Source organism: Pongo pygmaeus, chromosome 5, assembly GCF_028885625.2.
Source record: "Pongo pygmaeus isolate AG05252 chromosome 5, NHGRI_mPonPyg2-v2.0_pri, whole genome shotgun sequence".
NCBI classification, from domain to species: domain Eukaryota; kingdom Metazoa; phylum Chordata; class Mammalia; order Primates; family Hominidae; genus Pongo; species Pongo pygmaeus.
In genome coordinates this window covers 33,263,896-33,282,696 of record NC_072378.2, presented here as the reverse complement: position 1 = coordinate 33,282,696, position 18,801 = coordinate 33,263,896, and the positions used below count along the sequence as shown (strand labels likewise).

General features: G+C 41.8%; 1 protein-coding gene across 2 annotated transcripts; it reads left to right on the top strand.

Moving 5' to 3' along the window:
- Positions 1-262: 262 nt before the first annotated feature.
- On the top strand, positions 263-6,713 carry LOC129039609 (HLA class II histocompatibility antigen, DM beta chain). 2 transcript variants are annotated; one of them, XM_054493568.2, is made up of 6 exons: positions 267-589; positions 2,389-2,670; positions 3,897-4,181; positions 5,698-5,814; positions 5,973-6,008; positions 6,362-6,713. In XM_054493568.2, exons 1-6 carry the CDS (start codon positions 535-537, stop codon positions 6,376-6,378), a joined length of 792 nt encoding a protein of 263 aa, XP_054349543.2. In that variant the 5' UTR covers positions 267-534; the 3' UTR covers positions 6,379-6,713. The 2 variants fall into 2 exon arrangements, with proteins under 2 accessions (XP_063522157.1, XP_054349543.2); XM_063666087.1 differs by lacking the exon at positions 5,973-6,008 and having other exon boundaries at positions 263-589.
- The last annotated feature ends 12,088 nt before the right edge of the window (positions 6,714-18,801 follow it).

The window sequence follows — 18,801 nt, the reverse complement described above, 5'->3', positions numbered from 1 at the left end:
TAACCTCCCTGTAAGGAATAGGAGAGGTTGTCTGGTCCTGGTCTTTTGGGAGAGCATTGAGAAGAAAAAGTTAAACCAGTGGGCAGCCCAGGCTGCATACATCCTGGGAATATTGCGATTATTCTCTCCAGTAATCTAGGAAAATCTACTGGTTGTTCTGCAGAAAAAGAATTAAGAGCGATGAGGAGACCTGTTGTCTAAGCCTAAGGCAGGATGAGGTTTACCTAGTAACTGATGATGCTAGGCTGAGCACTCAGCGATTTGTCTCTACATCTGTCCCCGCCTACCTAGCCAATCTGTCCCTGTTTGGGACACTGGACTCCCGTGAGCTGGAAGGAACAGTTTTAATATCTAGGGGCTGGGTATCCCCAAATCACTCATTTTGGGGGTCAAGGGACCCAGGCAATATAGTATTCTGCTCAGTGTCTGGAGATCATTTACCCAGGCTGGGGCTTCTGGGACAGGCGAGGACCCACGGACCCTGGAAGAGCTGGTCCAGGAGACTGAACTCCCGGCATCTTTACAGAGCGGAGCATGATCACATTCCTGCCGCTGCTGCTGGGGCTCAGCCTGGGCTGCACAGGAGCAGGTAAGGACACTTCTTCGGGGGACTCTCGCTTCCCCTGCTCCTGTTTCAGGGTAAGGGTGTTCCGTTTTTTAATTGCATTTGACACCCCAGATAGTTTGTCTCCCTGGTATACATTCCTATAGCACTTTGTACTTTACCTTTGCAGCAATTTTAATGTAATTAATCTGTATAATTATCTGTGCAGTGTATATTCCCTGCTGGAATGTAGGCAAGGACAATGTTCATCTTATTTATTGCTGCCTCCTCAGCTCCTAGCACAGTGCCTGCATGCAGCAAGTGCTTCATAAATATGTGCGAAGTGAATATTTAATATATCCAGCACAGTACAAGGCTGACTCTTTCTCTTGACCCTTTTTCTCTCTCAATAATTTGCCTTACTGAAGGTCTGTGTTCTGGGCAAATTGTCGTGTTTAAACATGCAAATAATCTCGGGGGGCTACTCCTATCCCTGTGCTTAGTCTTGCATAAAGAGGAGACTGGATCTAAAAACTTACCTACTACTTCTACTGACTCCCTCAAATCAGGCTTTCAGAAACTTCAGTGTATGAGCTTGGTCAGTAGATGTTCCCTGAGCAGGAAATCTGTGCCAGACTAGCTGGATGTCACCAAGGCTTAGGTTCTCAGCTGAATACAGGAAAAATCAACTTTTTTTCTTCTATATGCTCACACTCAACACTTCTTTGACCAACTGTGTGGGTTTTTTTTTTAATTTTTTTACTAATACCAACCAATTCTCCTATATTAGCTGGATATCCTATAATTCAATTCCATTGTGACATTAACTGGAGTTAACATAGACACCAAAGGTTAAAGACTCAGTCGCATAAGACCGCCTCTATTTCAGACACCAATCACAAGTAGTAGGTTCCCGAATTACCCACATCCTCTGTCCAACTTGCCTACAAATCAGAGGTTCCCATGACCCTCTCCTTGGGGTTGATAATTTGCTAAAGTGGCTTATGGAACTCAGGAAAAGTTTACTTATTATTGTAGATTTTTTACAAAGGATATTTTATTTTAATTGATAATAATAATTATACATATTCATGGGGTGGATAATGATGTTTTAGTACATGTAATGTACAGTGATCAGATCAGATCATCATCTCATTTATCATTTCTTTGTGTTGGAAACATTCCATGTCCTTCTTCTAGCGATTTGAAATGATATAATGTATTATTGTTAATGATAGTCATCCCACAGTGGTATAGAACACTAGATCGTAATTTTGCATCCTTTAAGAAAGGATATTTTAAAGGATACAAATGAACATACAGATGAAGACATATCAGGTCTGGAAGGGTCCCAATCACAGGAGCTCTGTCCCCACAGAATTGGGGTACTACACCTCCTGGCATGTGGATGTGTTTACCAACTGGGAAGGTCTCTGAACTCCATAGTTCCAGGATTTTTATGGAGGCTTCATCACATAGGCATGACTGATTATTAATTAACTCAGTCTCCAGCCCCTTCCCCTTCAGGGAGTATGGGGGATGGGACCAAAAGTTCCAGGCTTCTAATCATGACTTGGTCTTTCTGGTGACCAGCCCCTCCTCCAGGAGCCCACCAAGAGTACCTCATTAGAACAAAAGACACTCCTGTTATCTAGGAAATTCTAAGCGATTAGGCACTCTATGTCAGGAACCAGGGTCAAAGACAAAGCTCTATGCAGAGCTCCTAAATATATGTCTGTATGTTTTATATATTTATTATTTGTGTATATTTATTATTTATTTATTTATTTATTGCCAGGCCAGTAGAAGACATTGACCTGTTCTCCCTTCCCTGGCTCCTCTAGGTGGCTTCGTGGCCCACGTGGAAAGCACCTGTCTGTTGGATGATGCTGGGACTCCAAAGGATTTCACATACTGCATCTCCTTCAACAAGGATCTGCTGACCTGCTGGGATCCAGAGGAGAATGAGATGGCCCCTTGCGAATTTGGGGTGCTGAATGGCGTGGCAAATGTCCTCTCACATTACCTCAACCAACAAGACACCCTGATGCAGCGCTTGCGCAATGGGCTTCAGAATTGTGCCACACACACCCAGCCCTTTTGGGGATCACTGACCAACAGGACACGTGAGGAGAGAGGGGTGCAGAGGGGCTACCAGGAAGTGCAGTTAGGAGGGCAGGCCAGGGAGGATCACACAGTGGCCCAGGGGTTTGAGATTTGAGCAGCAAATAAGAGAAAATGTATGGATCTGAAATGTAGAAAGACGGAGGATTGAACCTCAAGGGGAACAAGGTGGCTGACGTGAGTGGAACAGGAGTAAAGAAGGGGAGGTGAAGCTTGAACCGTGAGGAGCCATGCAGGGAGCTTATGCAGAGGCTGGGGCATCTCAGGATGCATACCCAAGATGTTCTTGCCTTCTTATCCCAGATTTTGATGTTCTAGATCTGATGTGGGCCCAGGCATGGGAATATTTGGAATCCTAGGGGATTCTGACACATGCTTTTTCTCACCCTTAAACTCTTGCATTGACAATGGCTTGAAGTTTGTGAAAGTAAACTTGAAGATCTCCACAGTACAGAACAGTGTGTCTCAAGGGTGGTTTCTGAACCACCTTTCTCAGAATTGCCTGGAGGAGGTGCTTGTTAAAGATGCAAGCCCTTTAGTACCACTCCAGATCTGTTGAAAGAAAGTATCTGGGGATACAGGCTAGGAAATCTGCATTTTAACATAATTTCTTGGATTTTTATTTAAGATTGTGTTTGAAAAATGTCAAGATAGAGGCAAGCAAGAGGATCACCTAGGAGAGTAAATTAGTAAAAGATGGCAGTATTAGCAATCTCATTAGTTTGACTACGTTCATTCCAAATTTAAGAGTGAGTCCTAAGTTAGGCTTGTTTCCTTAAACTATGTGAGGAGAAAAGGCTTTAACTAGCAAATTAACGTATTAAACAAGATTTGGAGAAAAATTCCTTTTCCACCTTAAAAAAACCCAATGTACAACTCTGGATTACTCTTAGCTTCCTTATTTCAAATACTTTCCAGTTTATGTACTTGAAATAAATACAACGACTTCTAGAACAGCTTGCAGTTCAGATCTGGCTTTTACTAATTGTAATCAAACATAATTCTGGAGGAGGAAAGAAAGAAAGGGGCAACGAAGGAATGGGAGAGAAGAAAGAGTAACGCAGGAATACATTCTAACGGTTCCCTTTCAAGGGGCAGCATGGCAGGGGGGCTGGGGTGGAAAGTGGGTTGCAAAATCTATGAAGAGTTGCGATAGGAAAGAAACCAGGTTGAGGAAGAAGCCAGAATGTCACCCTCCTCCCTAAACATGTTTGTTTCTCCTATGCAGGGCCACCATCTGTGCAAGTAGCCAAAACCACTCCTTTTAACACGAGGGAGCCTGTGATGCTGGCCTGCTATGTGTGGGGCTTTTATCCAGCAGATGTGACCATCACGTGGAGGAAGAATGGGAAGCTTGTCATCCCTCACAGCAGTGCCCAGAAGACTGCCCAGCCCAATGGAGACTGGACATACCAGACCCTCTCCCATTTAGCCTTAACCCCCTCTTACGGGGACACTTACACCTGTGTGGTAGAGCACATTGGGGCTCCTGAGCCCATCCTTCGGGACTGGAGTAAGTGTATGGCAGATGGATGGAATTAGGGTCAAAGCAGAGAAAATGAGATGTGGATTGATACATGGTACATGGTAGACAGCGAGGTGCTGAAAATGGGGACTGAGTCTGGAGGAACTTATGGGGGGCTTAGGACCAGAATGGGGAAATGGGATAAAGAAATGGAAATATTTAGGTTGGTGCAAAAGTAGTTGCGGTTTTTGCCATTACTTTCAGTGGCAAAAACCACAATTACTTTTGCACCAATTTAATATTTAGTCTGTGCTATTGTTGCTCTGGTGGTGTGGTTGATGTTGCTGCGTCTATGTTTGAGGGTGGGAGGGGAGCGTGCTTGCTTTGAAATGAGGATGTAAATTTGGCAATCATATTTTCAGAACCCCAAATTACAATACACTTTTCTAGCCTCCTTAGATTTCAACTATTCTGGTGCCAGAAGCAGATGGGAGCTGAAGGAATGATGAAGGTTGAAGAAGGGGGACTTTTCTTGGTGTGGGGCAGTATTGCATTTGGCCTGCTCTACCAAGCGTACGGGAGTAGTAAAGCCATGGCTGGCAGACCATTTAGCATGCATGCTCAGGGGCTAGTGGATAAAGAATTAATTACAGTTCAAACACTGTTTGAACTCAGTGTTGGGAGTAGTTAAAGGTATCGTAAGAAGTTGCACACAGCTTTGGGGATTCTTGGAAAAGAAAGAGGAAGAAATGAGGAAGAGGAAGGGTGTCTACAAAGGGCCAGAGAACAGGATCTCAGATCAGCTGCTGTAACCCTGTTTCCCCTTGTGGGAAGTGTTGTTTCTTGCTGGGCAGTTGGGAAGGGAATGGAGAACAGAGAAGAGAGTGGAAATCACATGCTCACTTCAACTTTCCTTGGGAACGTCTCCTCACAGCATGCACAACCTCCCTTTGGTAATGGAGTGTTCATTTTATCATGGGAAAAGAATCTGAGTGGGACATGATTCAGAACAGGACCAGCCCAATGAAGTGCAGGGGCTGTGGAGTGGGATGGAGACAAACTCTGAAAGGACACACGGGAAATCTAGATGTAGAAGGTACACAAGTAGTAGGATAACTCACAGGATGGATCCACTGGAGGTTAAGACATGTGGTAAGACAGTGTAATAGGAAGCTGCTCAGTTGGAGAAAGTAAGGAAGCAAACATTGTCACCGTGGGGGCAATGGAGAGGACAGTGAGGAGCCCTTTATCCTGATAAGGGTGCCTTTGGGGTAAAGGAAGGAAAGAGGATGCCTTGAGAGGCCCCACTGTATTAGAGAGGACCTGGAAGCCAGGATGCTAATTCTGGGGAGATGGGTTCCCCAGGCTTACTCTAGGAGTAGAGGTCCATGGGACAAGGGTTTGATTTGAGAAAGATCATTTCCTTGGGAGTGGGTGGTGTGAGCTAGACCCTTGGAGCTGGGATAAAGGACCTTTTAACCCACTGAGAGGTGGCTGCAATAAATGGAATTGCCCTGGGGGTGAGCAACAGAAATTGGGTCAAGTAAGTTTCTATTTTTTGCAGCACCTGGGCTGTCCCCCATGCAGACCCTGAAGGTTTCTGTGTCTGCAGTGACTCTGGGCCTGGGCCTCATCATCTTCTCTCTTGGTTTGATCAGCTGGCGGAGAGCTGGCCACTCTAGTGAGTGACACCCTGAACTCCCATCCCCACTCTTGGTCCCACTCTCTGCTTACTTTCTGTTTGTGATTGACTCTTTCCTTCCTACCGCATTTGCTATGAATACTGCTAGATACTTTCATCCACAAAGACTGGTATAATCAAGTATCTTCCTCTCTTAGGTTACTCTCCTCTTCCTGGGTCCAATTATCCAGAAGGTAACATCTCTGTTGGTCTATTTCCCTACTTGTCCTTTGGTAGGGGTGCGGGTTAGAGGGGTCAGTGTTGGGTTCAACTAATTTTGATTATTATATGGGTGAGTGTCCATGAGGATCTAGCCAAGGGCATGATTTAAGCTGCCATTACTAGGATTAAGAGCAGGAGGGAGCATCCTCCTCTTCTACCAAGTGGGATGTCTGTGGAGAGGAGGCTGAAGGTGTTTCCTTTGTATTAGTTGTTGGTGCCCTGGAGTTTTCAATATCACTGTATTAAGGCATGGATGGTTACAGTGACAAACGATGAGGGCAAGTTGGGTTGAAGCCTCATTATCTCCCTTTTATTTATTCTGTAGGACGGCACATTTCCTAGAGGCAGAATCCTACAACTTCCACTCCAAGTGAGAAGGAGATTCAAATTCAGTGATGCTACCATGCCTCTCCAACATCTTCAACCCCCTGACATTATCTTGGATCCTATGGTTTCTCCATCCAATTCTTTGAATTTCCCAGTCTCCCCTATGTAAAACTTAGCAACTTGGGGGACCTCATTCCTGGGACTATGCTGTAACCAAATTATTGTCCAAGGCTATATTTCTGGGATGAATATAATCTGAGGAAGGGAGTTAAAGACCCTCCTGGGGCCCTCAGTGTGCCATAGAGGACAGCAACTGGTGATTGTTTCAGAGAAATAAACTTTTGTGGAAATATTGTTTTTCCATGTCTTCTTCCTGGGGCCCTGGGGAAGGAATATGGGCAAAGCAGGGACTGAGGTTAATTCTCTACTTCTTGAGTCGGGGAGAAATCAATGCCTTCTTCCATTTTCCCACTTAGACATGACAGAATTTGGGGCCGTTTTCTGATTTATAATTCATAAGGAGAAATTCAACTGTGGTGGGTTGGAGTCACAGAGTATGGGCAAGGAAGGGAATTAACAGCTTACTCACCTCATACAGGATCTTATGAGGATTAAATGAGTTCATACTTGTAAATGGCTAAGAACACTGCCAAGCACATAGCCAGCCTGCAATAGTGACATTAGCTATTTTCGATTATTCAACTTTCTGGCCAGGCATTGTACCAGGTGCTTTGATCCTCATCAGAACCGTAAGGCAGACCCCTCATACCCCTCAGGATTCAGGGGACAGAGCTTAACTCCAGATTGAGTTCTAGACAGTTATTTCATCCATACCCTGAATGCAGAAGGGAACATAGCTTGAGTGATGATTATGTCTTAGGCACTGGTCTCAGACCTTTATATTTTTAGCTCATTCTCTTCTCACAATAACCCCACAAGGGACAGATTGTTTCCCTCTATGTTACAGACAAAGGATGTGAGGCTTAGAGACATTTAAGTGACTTGTCCAAGGACAAAGAACAGATTTCTGTAGGATGTTTGTCTACCTGAGCTGGAAGTAGCAGATTACTTTATTCTGAAGACCCTCATGTCGGTGAGCACACATCTCTTCAGAGCCACCGTTCCATTCCCTTCTACCCCAAGACCAAGGAGAGCCCTTTGGGGGAATGGACTCCACCCTAAGGAAGAGAGGACGCTGGCTGGTGGTTTGTTGTCCCATGAAGGGCGACACCTGCTGGACACAGAAAGCTAGGGTGTGGAATTGTTTTTGGAATTAGAGCTAGATACTAGAATGTGGGTAAGAAAAAGAAACCAAGAAATGAGTTGATTTGGAACACCTCCATGGTTTCTTCAGAAGGATCTTTGGAATTAGAGCATCTCTTCTGGAAGGTGTTAACAGAAGAAGTCAGTGGAAGGAAGTTAATCTCTATATTTTACCATTTTTATGTTTCATTTTCATTTTTTTCTATTCACTGTTTTTGTTTTTATTTTTGTTTGTTTGACAAAGCAAATTCCTTTTGAAATTCTAGTTTAGTCTAGGAATGGGGGGCTTTGGGCCTTGTCTATATCTTGGCAGTTTTATTTATTATTTTTATTTTATTTATTAATTTTTTTTCAAGACAGAGTTTTGCTCTTGTTGCCCAGGCTGGAGTGCAATGGCGTGATCTTGGCTTATTGCAACTTCTGCCTCCCGTGTTCAAGTGATTCTCCTGCCTCAGCCTCCCAAGTAGCTGAGATTACAGGCGTGCACCACCATGCCTGGCTAATTTTGTATTTTCTTAGTAGGGATGGGGTTTCACCATGTTGGTCAGGCTGGTCTCGATCTCCTGACCTCAAGTGATCCACCTGCCTCACACTCCCAAAGTGCTGGGATTACAGGCGTGAGCCACTGCACTAGGCCTATCTGGACAGTTTTAAAGGAGAAGCTGCAGATCTGAAGGGTCTAGTTCTAGTCACAGCTGTGGGAATCAAAATGACAGGATCCCAGAGAAAGGAAGTAGAGAGTTAGCTAACGGGACGGCTTCTAGTTTCTTTTCTAGGACAGGCTTTTCTCTGCCCTAACTTTGTAGGTTTTTTGTTTTATAGGAAAGGCTGTCCCCTTCCAGGTAAGGAATAGGGAAAAGTATATGTAGGTCTCCTAGGATCCAGAAAGTCAGAATACTATAGGTAGAAAGGGGAGTTCTTACACAGGGGAATGAGTGGTACTTGAAAGCAAGGTGGAAGAAGGGTAATGGTGGACCAATTGTAGGAGGATGAGGAGAAGAGAATGGATGCTGCATGAGGAGAATGGAATGTCAAACATAATGGATTGCCAAAAAAGGAGTGCGTGTGTGTGTGTGTGTGCACTTGAGCACATGTGAGAGAAAGAGAGGAAAAAAAGAGAAGGAGTGGAAGAGAGTAAGAGAGAGGGAGAAAAAGGGTGAGAGGAGAGAAGTGGAGTGGGAGAAAGAAGGAGAGAGATGTAGAGAGAGGAAGGGAGGGGACGGAGGGGACGGAGGGAAGAGAGAGATAGCTGGACTTTCGGGTTATACATAATCCAAGCTGCACAAAGAATTGTTTTCTCCCTTCAATGTCTTGTTGTTTTAAAAGCTGAACTTGGAGCTAGAATTGGTTTTAAAGGTCATCTAGTCCAACTCCCCTCCCATGAAAGAACTGGGCCTGTGTTAACAAGGGCACACACAGTGCAGGGAGTTCCTTCAACACTTGGGGCAGATAACAATATTTTAGAGAAATGCGTTGACCCCACATTTGAACTTCTCTTGACCATTAAAGACAATGAGAATAAATCTCAAATACACCACGGGAGGTGGTATCCTTGGCATTTTTTTTTTTTTCCCTGAGAGAGAGCTTGCTCCTAGGTTCCAGGTTCTCTTTGCCTCCCTACCCATGAACACATGCGTGTGAGAGAAACAGACAAGATTGACATTTAATCCCAATGTCTATTTATGAAAATTATCTTTAGGCCATTTTCTCAAGTTTTTCTGTTTCCAAAGTAAAATTGGGCAAATCAGATGACCAACGAGGGTGGAGTTCAACCCCATCCTCAAATCCTTTTTTTTTTTGGCTTGAGTGTCTGTCATTCCCAAGAGCCCCCCAACTGCCTTGAAGCAAGGCATGGGGGATTTCTCCATGGTGCTTCCTGCCACTACTTGGCCAGACCAGTCTCCAGGGATTTCAGAGAGTGGAGAGGCCCCAAACCTATAGAGACTACTCCCAGATGGGGGGCTCCTTGTTTCTCCAGACCCTTCCTCTTCCATTTCATATGAGGCTTCCAAGAGGCCCCTGGCCAAGCTGGTCTGGGGCAGGGAATAAAGAAATGGCTTTTATTGTATCACAGTCTCAACAGAAAACAGATGGCATACTCGAAATAGGACATTTCAAGGAAAGTTTATTTATTAGGAAAGTATTTATAAAGAAGTGGGTGGAGGATAGCTGTCACTACCCCAAGGTCCAAAGAGGCCAGGGACAGAAAGGGTTATCAGGACTCAGAAGGACAGCAAGCCCTGTACAGTCACCACCTTGCCAAGGGCAGTGCCCTTCAGTCAAGGGACACAACAGCTTAAGGTGACCTTGTAGGGAGGAAGCCAAGGGATTAGAAACACTGACCTCACTCTCCTCCTCCCTCTGCTCTTGGGCTGATGCTGGAAGCAAGAAGCAGCCAGGGAGCATGGGAGCCATTCAATGTCATGCAGGTCAGCACCTGAGGCAGACCCCAGGTGCAGAAGTATTGAGAGTGGGTCCAGAAGGACAGATGGAGGACAGGAAGTACATTCACAACAAGAAGGAAAAACGTCAATGTTGCGGGGTGGAGAGAGAGGTGCAAAATTTGGGCTTCTTTTGGCCTTGGACAACGACAAGCACATAGTAGCAACAGAAACTAAGTTTGTAGTTTCCTACTGGGGAGTTTGGGAGGACACTCACTTCTAGTTCTGTCTTCCCCACTTGAATTTTGATTGTGGTTATACTGAATTTATAGAAATTTGGGGTTAACTGACTTGTTTTTATTACTAAATCATAGCATGCAAAAACAGGATGTTTTCTCATTTATTGAAATCATTTTGTTTGCTCTTTATTATGGTTTTTAAATTTTACATTTTCATAGTAGTCTTGAGTATGCTCAGTTAATTCTTAGGCATGTTGTAGCTTTTGCTGCTATTGTGATTGGTATCTTATTGCAATTCTACTTTTGAATCAGTAATTTCTGATGTAGAAGAATGTATCTAATTTTAAAAAATTGTGGTAAAAAAATATAACATTTACCGTCTTAACCACTTTGAAGTGTACAGCTCAGCAGTGTTAAGTATATTCACATTTTTGTGCAACCAATCTCCAGAACTCTTTTTCACCTTGCAAAACCAGAACTCTACACCCATTAAACAACAACTCCTCATTTCTCTCTTCCTCTAGCCCCTGGCTACCTTCACTCTACTTTCTGCTTCTATGAATCTGACTACTTTAGATACCTTGTACAAGTGCAATCATGGAGTTTTTGTCTTTTGGCGATTGGCTTATTTCACTTAGCATAATGTCCTTAAAATTCATACTTGTTGCAGCATGTAAGAGTATTTCCTTCCTTTTTAGGCTGAATAATAAGCTATTGTATGTATATGCCATATTTTGCTTGCCCATTCATCTGTCTGTGGACATTTTTGTTGCTTCCACCTCTTGGCTGTCGAGAATAGTGCTGCTATGAATATGGGGGGAAAATATCTGCTTAAGTCCCTGCTTTCAATTCTTTTGCACTTATACCCAGAAGTGGGACTCTTGGGTCATATAGTAGTTTTATTACTGATCTTTTGAGGAAATGCCGTACTGTTTCCCATAGAAGTTACACATTTTACAATCCCACGAACATTGCATAGAAAGGTTCTAATGTCTCTACATCCTCACCAACACTTCTTTCTTCCCTCCCTCCCTTCCTTCCTTCCTTCCTTCCTTCTTTCCTTTCCTCCTTCATTTGCTCCCTCCTTCATTCCCTCCCTTCTTTTTCCTTTCATTTTTATAGTAGCCATGCTAATGAGTGTTAGATGATGTTAGGGTTTTAATTTGCACTTCTCTAATAATAAGTAATGCTAAGCATCTTTTCATATGTGTGTTTGCCACTTGTATATCATCTTTGGAAAAATGTCTATTGAAGTTTATTGCCCCCTTTTTAACTGTTTGTATAAACCATTATTGTTGGGTTTTATGAGTTCTTTATATATTCTGGATATTAACCCTTTATTGGATATATGGTATTCAAATACTGATACATGATTTTCAAATATTAGAAATTAATCAATTTTTGTAGGTTGATCTTATATGGAACAACCTTGCTGGATTCTCTTATTGGTTTTAGTGGGGTTTTTGTTGTTGTTGTTGTTGTTATTGATATTCTCTCTGTCTCTCTCTTTTTCCAGGTAGATAATAGTATCATCTGTGAGCATTGAGTTTTGTGTTTTCCCTCTTAATCCTTAGTGTTTTATTTTTCATGTTGTTGACTAGGATCTTCAGTGCTGTGTCAAACAGTAGGGTGATAATGAGCATTACTCTTAAAGGAAATAAACCTAAATATTCTCCATTAAGTATAAATTTTGCTGTATATTGTAGATTCACATGCAGTGGTAAGAAATAATAAAAACAATCCTGTGTATCCTTTACCCGGTTTCCCTCGATGGTAACATTTTGCAAAACTATGGTACAATATCACAATTAGGAAACATGGATACAGCCACAATACAGAACACTTCTATGATCACAAGGATTCTTCACCTTGAGCTTTTCTAGACACACCCACTTCCCTACCATCCCATACCCTCCTTAATGTCTAGCAATCACTAATCTGTTATCCATTTCTATGACTTTGTCACTTCAAGACAAATTTTTTTTTGTCATTTTAAGACAAATGATTAATAAATGGAAACATATAGTATATACACTTTTGGGATTGACTTTTCTCTCAGTGTATTTCTCTGGAGATCATACAAGGTTGTTGCATATATCAATAATTTATTATTGCCTAGTTGTATTATATGGTATGGGTATAGCACAGTTAGTTTAGCCATCTGTCCATTGAAGACATCTGGGTTGTTTCCAGATTTGGCTGATATGAATATAAGTTTTTGTGTGGACATAAGTCTTAATTTCTCTGGAGCAAATGCCCAGGAGTGTACCTGCTGAATTGTACAGTGGTTGCATTTTTAGTTTTTTAAATAAACTGTCAAAGTGTTTTCCAGAGTGGTTGCACCAGCAATGTGTGAGTGATTGTTTTACTGCATCCTCACAGGGATTTGGTATTGTCACTATTTTTTTATTTTTTTTGAGACAGAGTCTTGCACTGTTGCCCAGGCTGGAGTGCAGTGGTGTGATCTCAGCTCACTGCAAGCTCCACCTCCCGGGTTCACGCCATTCTCCTGCCTCAGCCTCCTGAGTAGCTGGGACTACAGGCGTCCACCGCCACGCCTGGCTAATTTTTTGTATTTTTAGTAGAGATGGGGTTTCACCCTGTTAGTCAGGATGGTCTCAATCTCCTGACCTCATGATCTGCCCGTCTCGGCCTCCCAAAGTGCTGGGATTACAGGCGAGAACCACTGCGCCCGGCTTATTGTCACTGTTTTTTATTTCAGCCATTCTAATATGTGTGTAGTGAGATCTCATTGTGGTTTTAATTTGCGTTTCCTTAATGGCTAATGATATTGAACATCTTTTCATGTGCTTATTTGCCATCTGTATATCCTTTTAATGAAATGTCTCTTCATGAATTTTTCCCATTTTCTAATTATTTTTTTTTTAAACTGTTGATTTTATTTTCTTTTTTTTCTGAGGTGGAGTCTTACTCTGTCGCTCAGGCTGGAGTGCAGTGGCATGACCTCGGCTCACCGCAACTTCTACCTCCTGGGATTACAGGAGTGTGCCACAACGCCCAGCTAATTTTTTGTATTTTTAGTAGAGATAGAGTTTCACCATGTTGGCTAGGCTGGTCTCAAACTCCTGACCTCAAGTCATCCACTTGCCTCAGCCTCCCAAAGTGCTGGGATTACAGGCATGAGCCAGGGGGCCTGGCCTGAGTTTTGATAACTTGTCATATATTCTAGATACTAGTCCTTTGTTGGATACGTGATTTGCAAATATTTTCTTCCATTATGTAGCTTGCCTTTTCATTTCTTTACAAGTCTTACACAGAGCAACAGTTTTTAATTTTAATTAGGTCTAATATATCCATTTTTTCATTTTACAGATCATGTTTTTGGTGTCAAATCTAAGAACTTGTTGCCCAGATCTAGATTCAGAAGATTTTCCCCTATCTTATTCTAAAAGTTTTATAGTTTTACATTTTGCATAGAAGTTTGTAATCCATATTGAGTCAATTTTTGCAGAAGGTATGAGTCTTAGATTAAACTGCTGCTCCTCCTTCTTTTCCTCCTTGTTGTTTTTCTCTCCTCCTATGGTCCCTGGATGTTCAATTGTTCCAGCACCATTTATGTTTTTCCGATGTCTACAGGGTGTGTAGGGATATTCCCTGTGGACATTTCTATCTTCTTTCTTTTTTTCTTTGTCAGTGTAATCTGCTAGAGATTCATCAGTTGACTCATCTTTTCAAAGAAGCAACTTTTTGTGTCTCACTCTGTGGCCCAGGCTGGAGTGCAGTGGTGCAGTCTCAGCTCACTACAACCTCCGCCTCCCGGGCTCAAGTGATTCTCCTGCCTCAGCCTTCCAAGTAGCTGGGACTACAAGTGCCTGCCGCCACATTTGGCTAATTTTTTGTAATTTTAGTAGAAGCAGTGTTTCACCATGTTGGGCAGGCTGGTCTCTAACTCCTGAGCTCAAGTGATCCACCTGCCTTGGCCTCCCAAACTATTGGGATTACAGGCATGAGCCACAGTGCTCGGCCTTCCTTTCTTCTTTGAATGTATTTTGATCTTCTTTTTCTGGGCTCTTGAGATGAGAGTTTGGATTATTAATTTGAGTACTTTTTTTTTTTTTTTTTAAGAGACAAGGTCTCCTTATGTTGCCCAGGCTGGCCTCGAACTACTGGGCTCAAGTGATCCTTTCATGCCTCAGCCTCCCAAGTAGCACCCAGTTTTTCTTCTTTTTAATGTGTGCATTTAATGCTATAAATTTCCCTTTCAGCACTGGTTTAGCTGTGTCCTATAATGTTTTTTATTATTTTGAAAATATTTTGTGGGTTCATGGTAGGTGTATATGTTTACGGGGTACATGAGATGTTTTGATACATGCCTGGAATGTGAAATAACCACATCATGGAGAATGGGGTAGCCATTCCCTCAAGCATTTATCCTTTGAGTTACAAACAATTCAATTACATTCTTTATTTAAAAATATACAATTAAGTTATTTCTGACTATAGTCACTCTATTGTGCTATCAAATAGTAGGTCATATTCATTCTTTCTATTTTTTTGTATGCAATAACCAACCCCACCTCCCCACTCAGCTATCCACTACCTTTCCCAGGCTCTGGTAACCATCCTTCTACTCACTATGTCCATTAGTTCAATTATTTTGATTTTTAGATCCCACAAATAAATGAGAACATGTGATGTTTGTCTTTCTGTACCTGGCTTATTTCACTTAACATAATGATCTCAAGTTCCATCTATGTTGTTGCAAATAACTGGATATCATTCTTTTTTCTAGCTAAATAGTACTCCATTGTATGTATGTACCACATTTTCTTTATCCATTCATCTGTCGATAGACACTTAGGTTGCTCTGAAGTCTTAGCTATTGTAAACAATGCTGCAATTAACATAGGAGTGCAGATATCTCTTTGAAATACTAACTTTCTTTCTTTCGGGTATATTCCCAGCAGTGGGATTGCTGGATCATATGGTAGCTCAATTTTAATTTTTTTGGAGGAACTTCCAAGCTGTTCTCCATAGTGGTTGTACTAATTTATATTCCTGCCAACAGTGTACAAAGCCTTCTCCACATACTCACCAGTACTTGTTATTGCCTGTCTTTTGGATACAAACCATTTTTTTTTTGAGACAGAGTCTCACTCAGTTGCCCAGGCTGGAGTGCAGTGGCCCAATCTCTGCTCACTGCAACCTCCATCTCCCAGGTTCAAGCTATTTTTCTGCCTCAGCCTCCCAAGAAGCTGGGAATACAGGCATGTCCCACTATGCCCAGCTAATTTTTGTATTTTTAGTAGAGACAGGGTTTCACCATATTGGCCAGGCTGGTCTTGAACTCCTGACCTCAGGTGATCTGCCTGCCTCGGCCTCCCTCAGTGCTGGGATTACACATGTGAGCCACCGTGTCCAGCCTGGATACAAGCTATTTTAACTGAAGTGAGATTATATCTCATTGAACTTTTGATTTGCATTTCTCTGATGATTCATAATGTTGAGCACCTTTCATAAGCCTGACTGCCATTTGTATGTCTTCTTTTGAGAAATGTCTATTCAGATCAGCTCATTTTTTGTTTGGACTATTAGACTCTTTTTTCCTATAGAGTTGTCTGAACTCCTTATATATTTTAGTTATTAATCCTTTGTTAGAGGGGTAGTTTGCAAATATCTTCTCTCATTCTGTGGGTTGTCTGTCCTAGAAATTTTTGATATGTTGTATTCTTATTTTCTTTCAATTCAGTGTATTTTTAAATTTCCTTTGAGATTTATTTTTTTGACTCGTAGATTATTTAAAAGTGTTTGCTTAGTTTCTTGACTTTCCTCGGTCATCTTTCTATTATTTATTTCTAGTTTGATTCCAATGTAGTCAGAGAACACATTCTGTATAATTTAAATTCTTTTTTTTATTTAGAAATAAATAATTTAAATTCTTTTTTTTTAATTTTTTTATTCGGAAAAGAAAAACAACAAAAAAGAACCAATGTGTATTCTGCTCTTGATGGGTGGAGTGTCCTATAAATGTGGATTTGATCCTGTCGGTTAATGGCGTTATTGAGCTCTTCTATATCTTCGCTGATTTTCTTTCTAGGTTTTATTTATTTATTTACTTCTTTTTTTGAGACAGAGTCTCGCTCTGTCCCCCAGGCTGCTGGAGTGCGGCGGCACGATCTCAGCTCACTGCAAGCTCCGCCTCCCAGGTTCACGCCATTCTTCTGCCTCAGCCTTCCGAGTAGCTGGGACTACAGGCACCCGCCACCACGCCCAGCTAATTTTCTGTATTTTTAGTAGAGTCGGGGTTTCACCGTGTTAGCCAGGATGGTCTCAATCTCCTGACCTCGTGATCTGCCTGCCTGGGCCTCCCAAAGTGCTAGGATTACAGGCGTGAGCCACCACGCCCGGCCTTCTTTCTAGTCTTATTAATAGTTGTGAGAGTTGTGTTGATGTCTCCAATTATAATTGTGGATTTTCTATTTTTTTCTTTCAGTTCCGTCAGTTTTTGCTTCACATATTTTGCAGCTCTGGTGTTTTGGGCATAAACATTTGTGATTGCTATGTCTTCTTGGTAGACTGACCCTTTTATTATTATAAAACGCCCTTATCTTTCTCTGGTAATTTTTTTTTTTTTTTTGGCTCTGAAGTTTACCTTATCTGAGAGTAGTATACTCACTCCTGTATTCCTCTAATTAAGGAAAACATGTTGTATCTTTTTCCATCCTTTTACTTTTAACCTGCCTATGTTGTTATATTTGTGTGGTTTTGTTTTTGTTGTTTTTGGGGTTTTTTTGGTTTTTTTTTTGAGACAAATTCTCATCCTGTCACCTAGGCTGGAGTGCAGCGGCATAATCTCTGCTCACGGCAACCTCTGTCTTCCAGGTTCAAGCGATTCTTCTGCTTCAGCCGCCCAAGTAGCTGGGACCACAGGTGCACACCACCATGCCCAGCTAATTTTTGTATTTTTAGTAGAGACGGGGTTTCACCATGTAGGCCAGGCTGGTCTTGAACTCCTGACCTACCTCAAATTATCCACCCGGCTTAGCCTCCCAAAGTGCTGAGAGCCACTAAGCCTGGCCTATATTGTAATATTTGAACTGGGTTTTTTTTTTTTTTTGTAGAGTGCTGGGTTTACAGGTGTAAGCTACCATGCCTGGCCTGAACTGGGTTTCTTAATTGAGGTATTTAGACCATTTGCATTTAGTGTAATTATTTTTCTTAATTTTTGTGTTTAATTATTATGGGTACATAATCGTTGTATATATTAATGAGGTACATGTGATGTTAGTTACAGGCATACAATGTGCAATGACCAAATCAGAGTAATTGGGGCATCTATCACCTCAAGAATTTATTATTTCTTTGTATTAGGAATAATGTAATTATTGATATGTGTATTAGCTTGGGGTGCCATAACAAAATAAAATTAGGTGGCTTAAACAACAGAAATATATTCTCTCACAGTTCTGGAGGTTGGAAGTCTGAGATCAAGGTGCCAGCATGGTCAACTTCTGCTAAGGGCTCTTCCTGGCTTGTAGAGAGTTGCCATCTTCTGGGGGCAGAGTGAGAGAGAAAGGGAGAGAGAGGAAGGCTAGGAGCGAGAAAGAGCGAAAGAGCATACCCTGGTTTCTCTTCCTATTGAATTAATTCTATTGAATCATGGCCCTACCCTTATGAATTCATTTAACCTGAATTACTTCTGTAAAAGGCCCTATCTCCAAATATAGTCCCATTGATGGTTAGGGCTTCAACATAGGATTCTGTGGGACACAATCCAGCCTGTAGTAACGTGAAGGGCTTAATTGTTTTTTATTTATTTTGTTTGTTCTCTCCAGTTTTCATCTCTGTTTACTCTTTTCTGACTTCCTGTGGCTTACTTGGGCATTTTTTAGAATGCCACTTTTATTTATCTATAGAGTTTTTGAGCGTATTGATGTATAACTTTTAAGTGGTTGCTTTAAGTATTACATGTACATGTAACTTGTCACAGTCTGCTGGAGTCATCATTTACCATTTTGAGTAAATAATAAAAATCTTACCTTCCTAATTTGTGTCCCATCCCTTTATCCTCCTCACTGAAAATATAATTGTCTTAAATGTTTCCTCTACATACATTTAGAACCACATCAGTGTTATAATTTTTGCTTCAACCATCAAACATACCTTAGAAAACTTAAGAGGAGAAGAAAAATTTATTGTATTTACCCATCTATTTGCTTACCTTATTCTATCTTCTTTCTTGATGTTCCAAGGTTCCTATTTTATCATTTCCATTCTGTTTAGATAACTTCTTTTAGCCATTTTCATTATTTCTGGGCAGGTGTTCTCCCCCCACCCCCATCTCCATTGACATCTTAGAGAGGGGGCCTCATTACTGGCTTGCAGAAATGAAATTCTTAGCTTCCTAATTGGTCTTCTTGGACACCACTGCAGAGTGATGTTGGAGCACCTTGTTACAGCTTCAAGAGGGTGAAAGTTTAGGTCTCCCACTTGGTCTCTCTGGTGTGAACGGCAGTGGAGTCACAGTTATTGCTATGGTATTTGCCTAGAACTGAACAGTTACTTTCTAAGGCTTGACAGGCTGCCTGCCTCTG

Bases quoted from the DNA above. Each gene is read 5' to 3' on its own strand.
- LOC129039609 (XM_054493568.2), top strand. From the start codon at position 535: ATGATCACATTCCTGCCGCTGCTGCTGGGGCTCAGCCTGGGCTGCACA. The intron at 4,182-5,697 runs GTAAGTGTATGG...TATTTTTTGCAG, and splicing joins GCCCATCCTTCGGGACTGGA to CACCTGGGCTGTCCCCCATG. The intron at 5,815-5,972 runs GTGAGTGACACC...TTCCTCTCTTAG, and splicing joins GCGGAGAGCTGGCCACTCTA to GTTACTCTCCTCTTCCTGGG.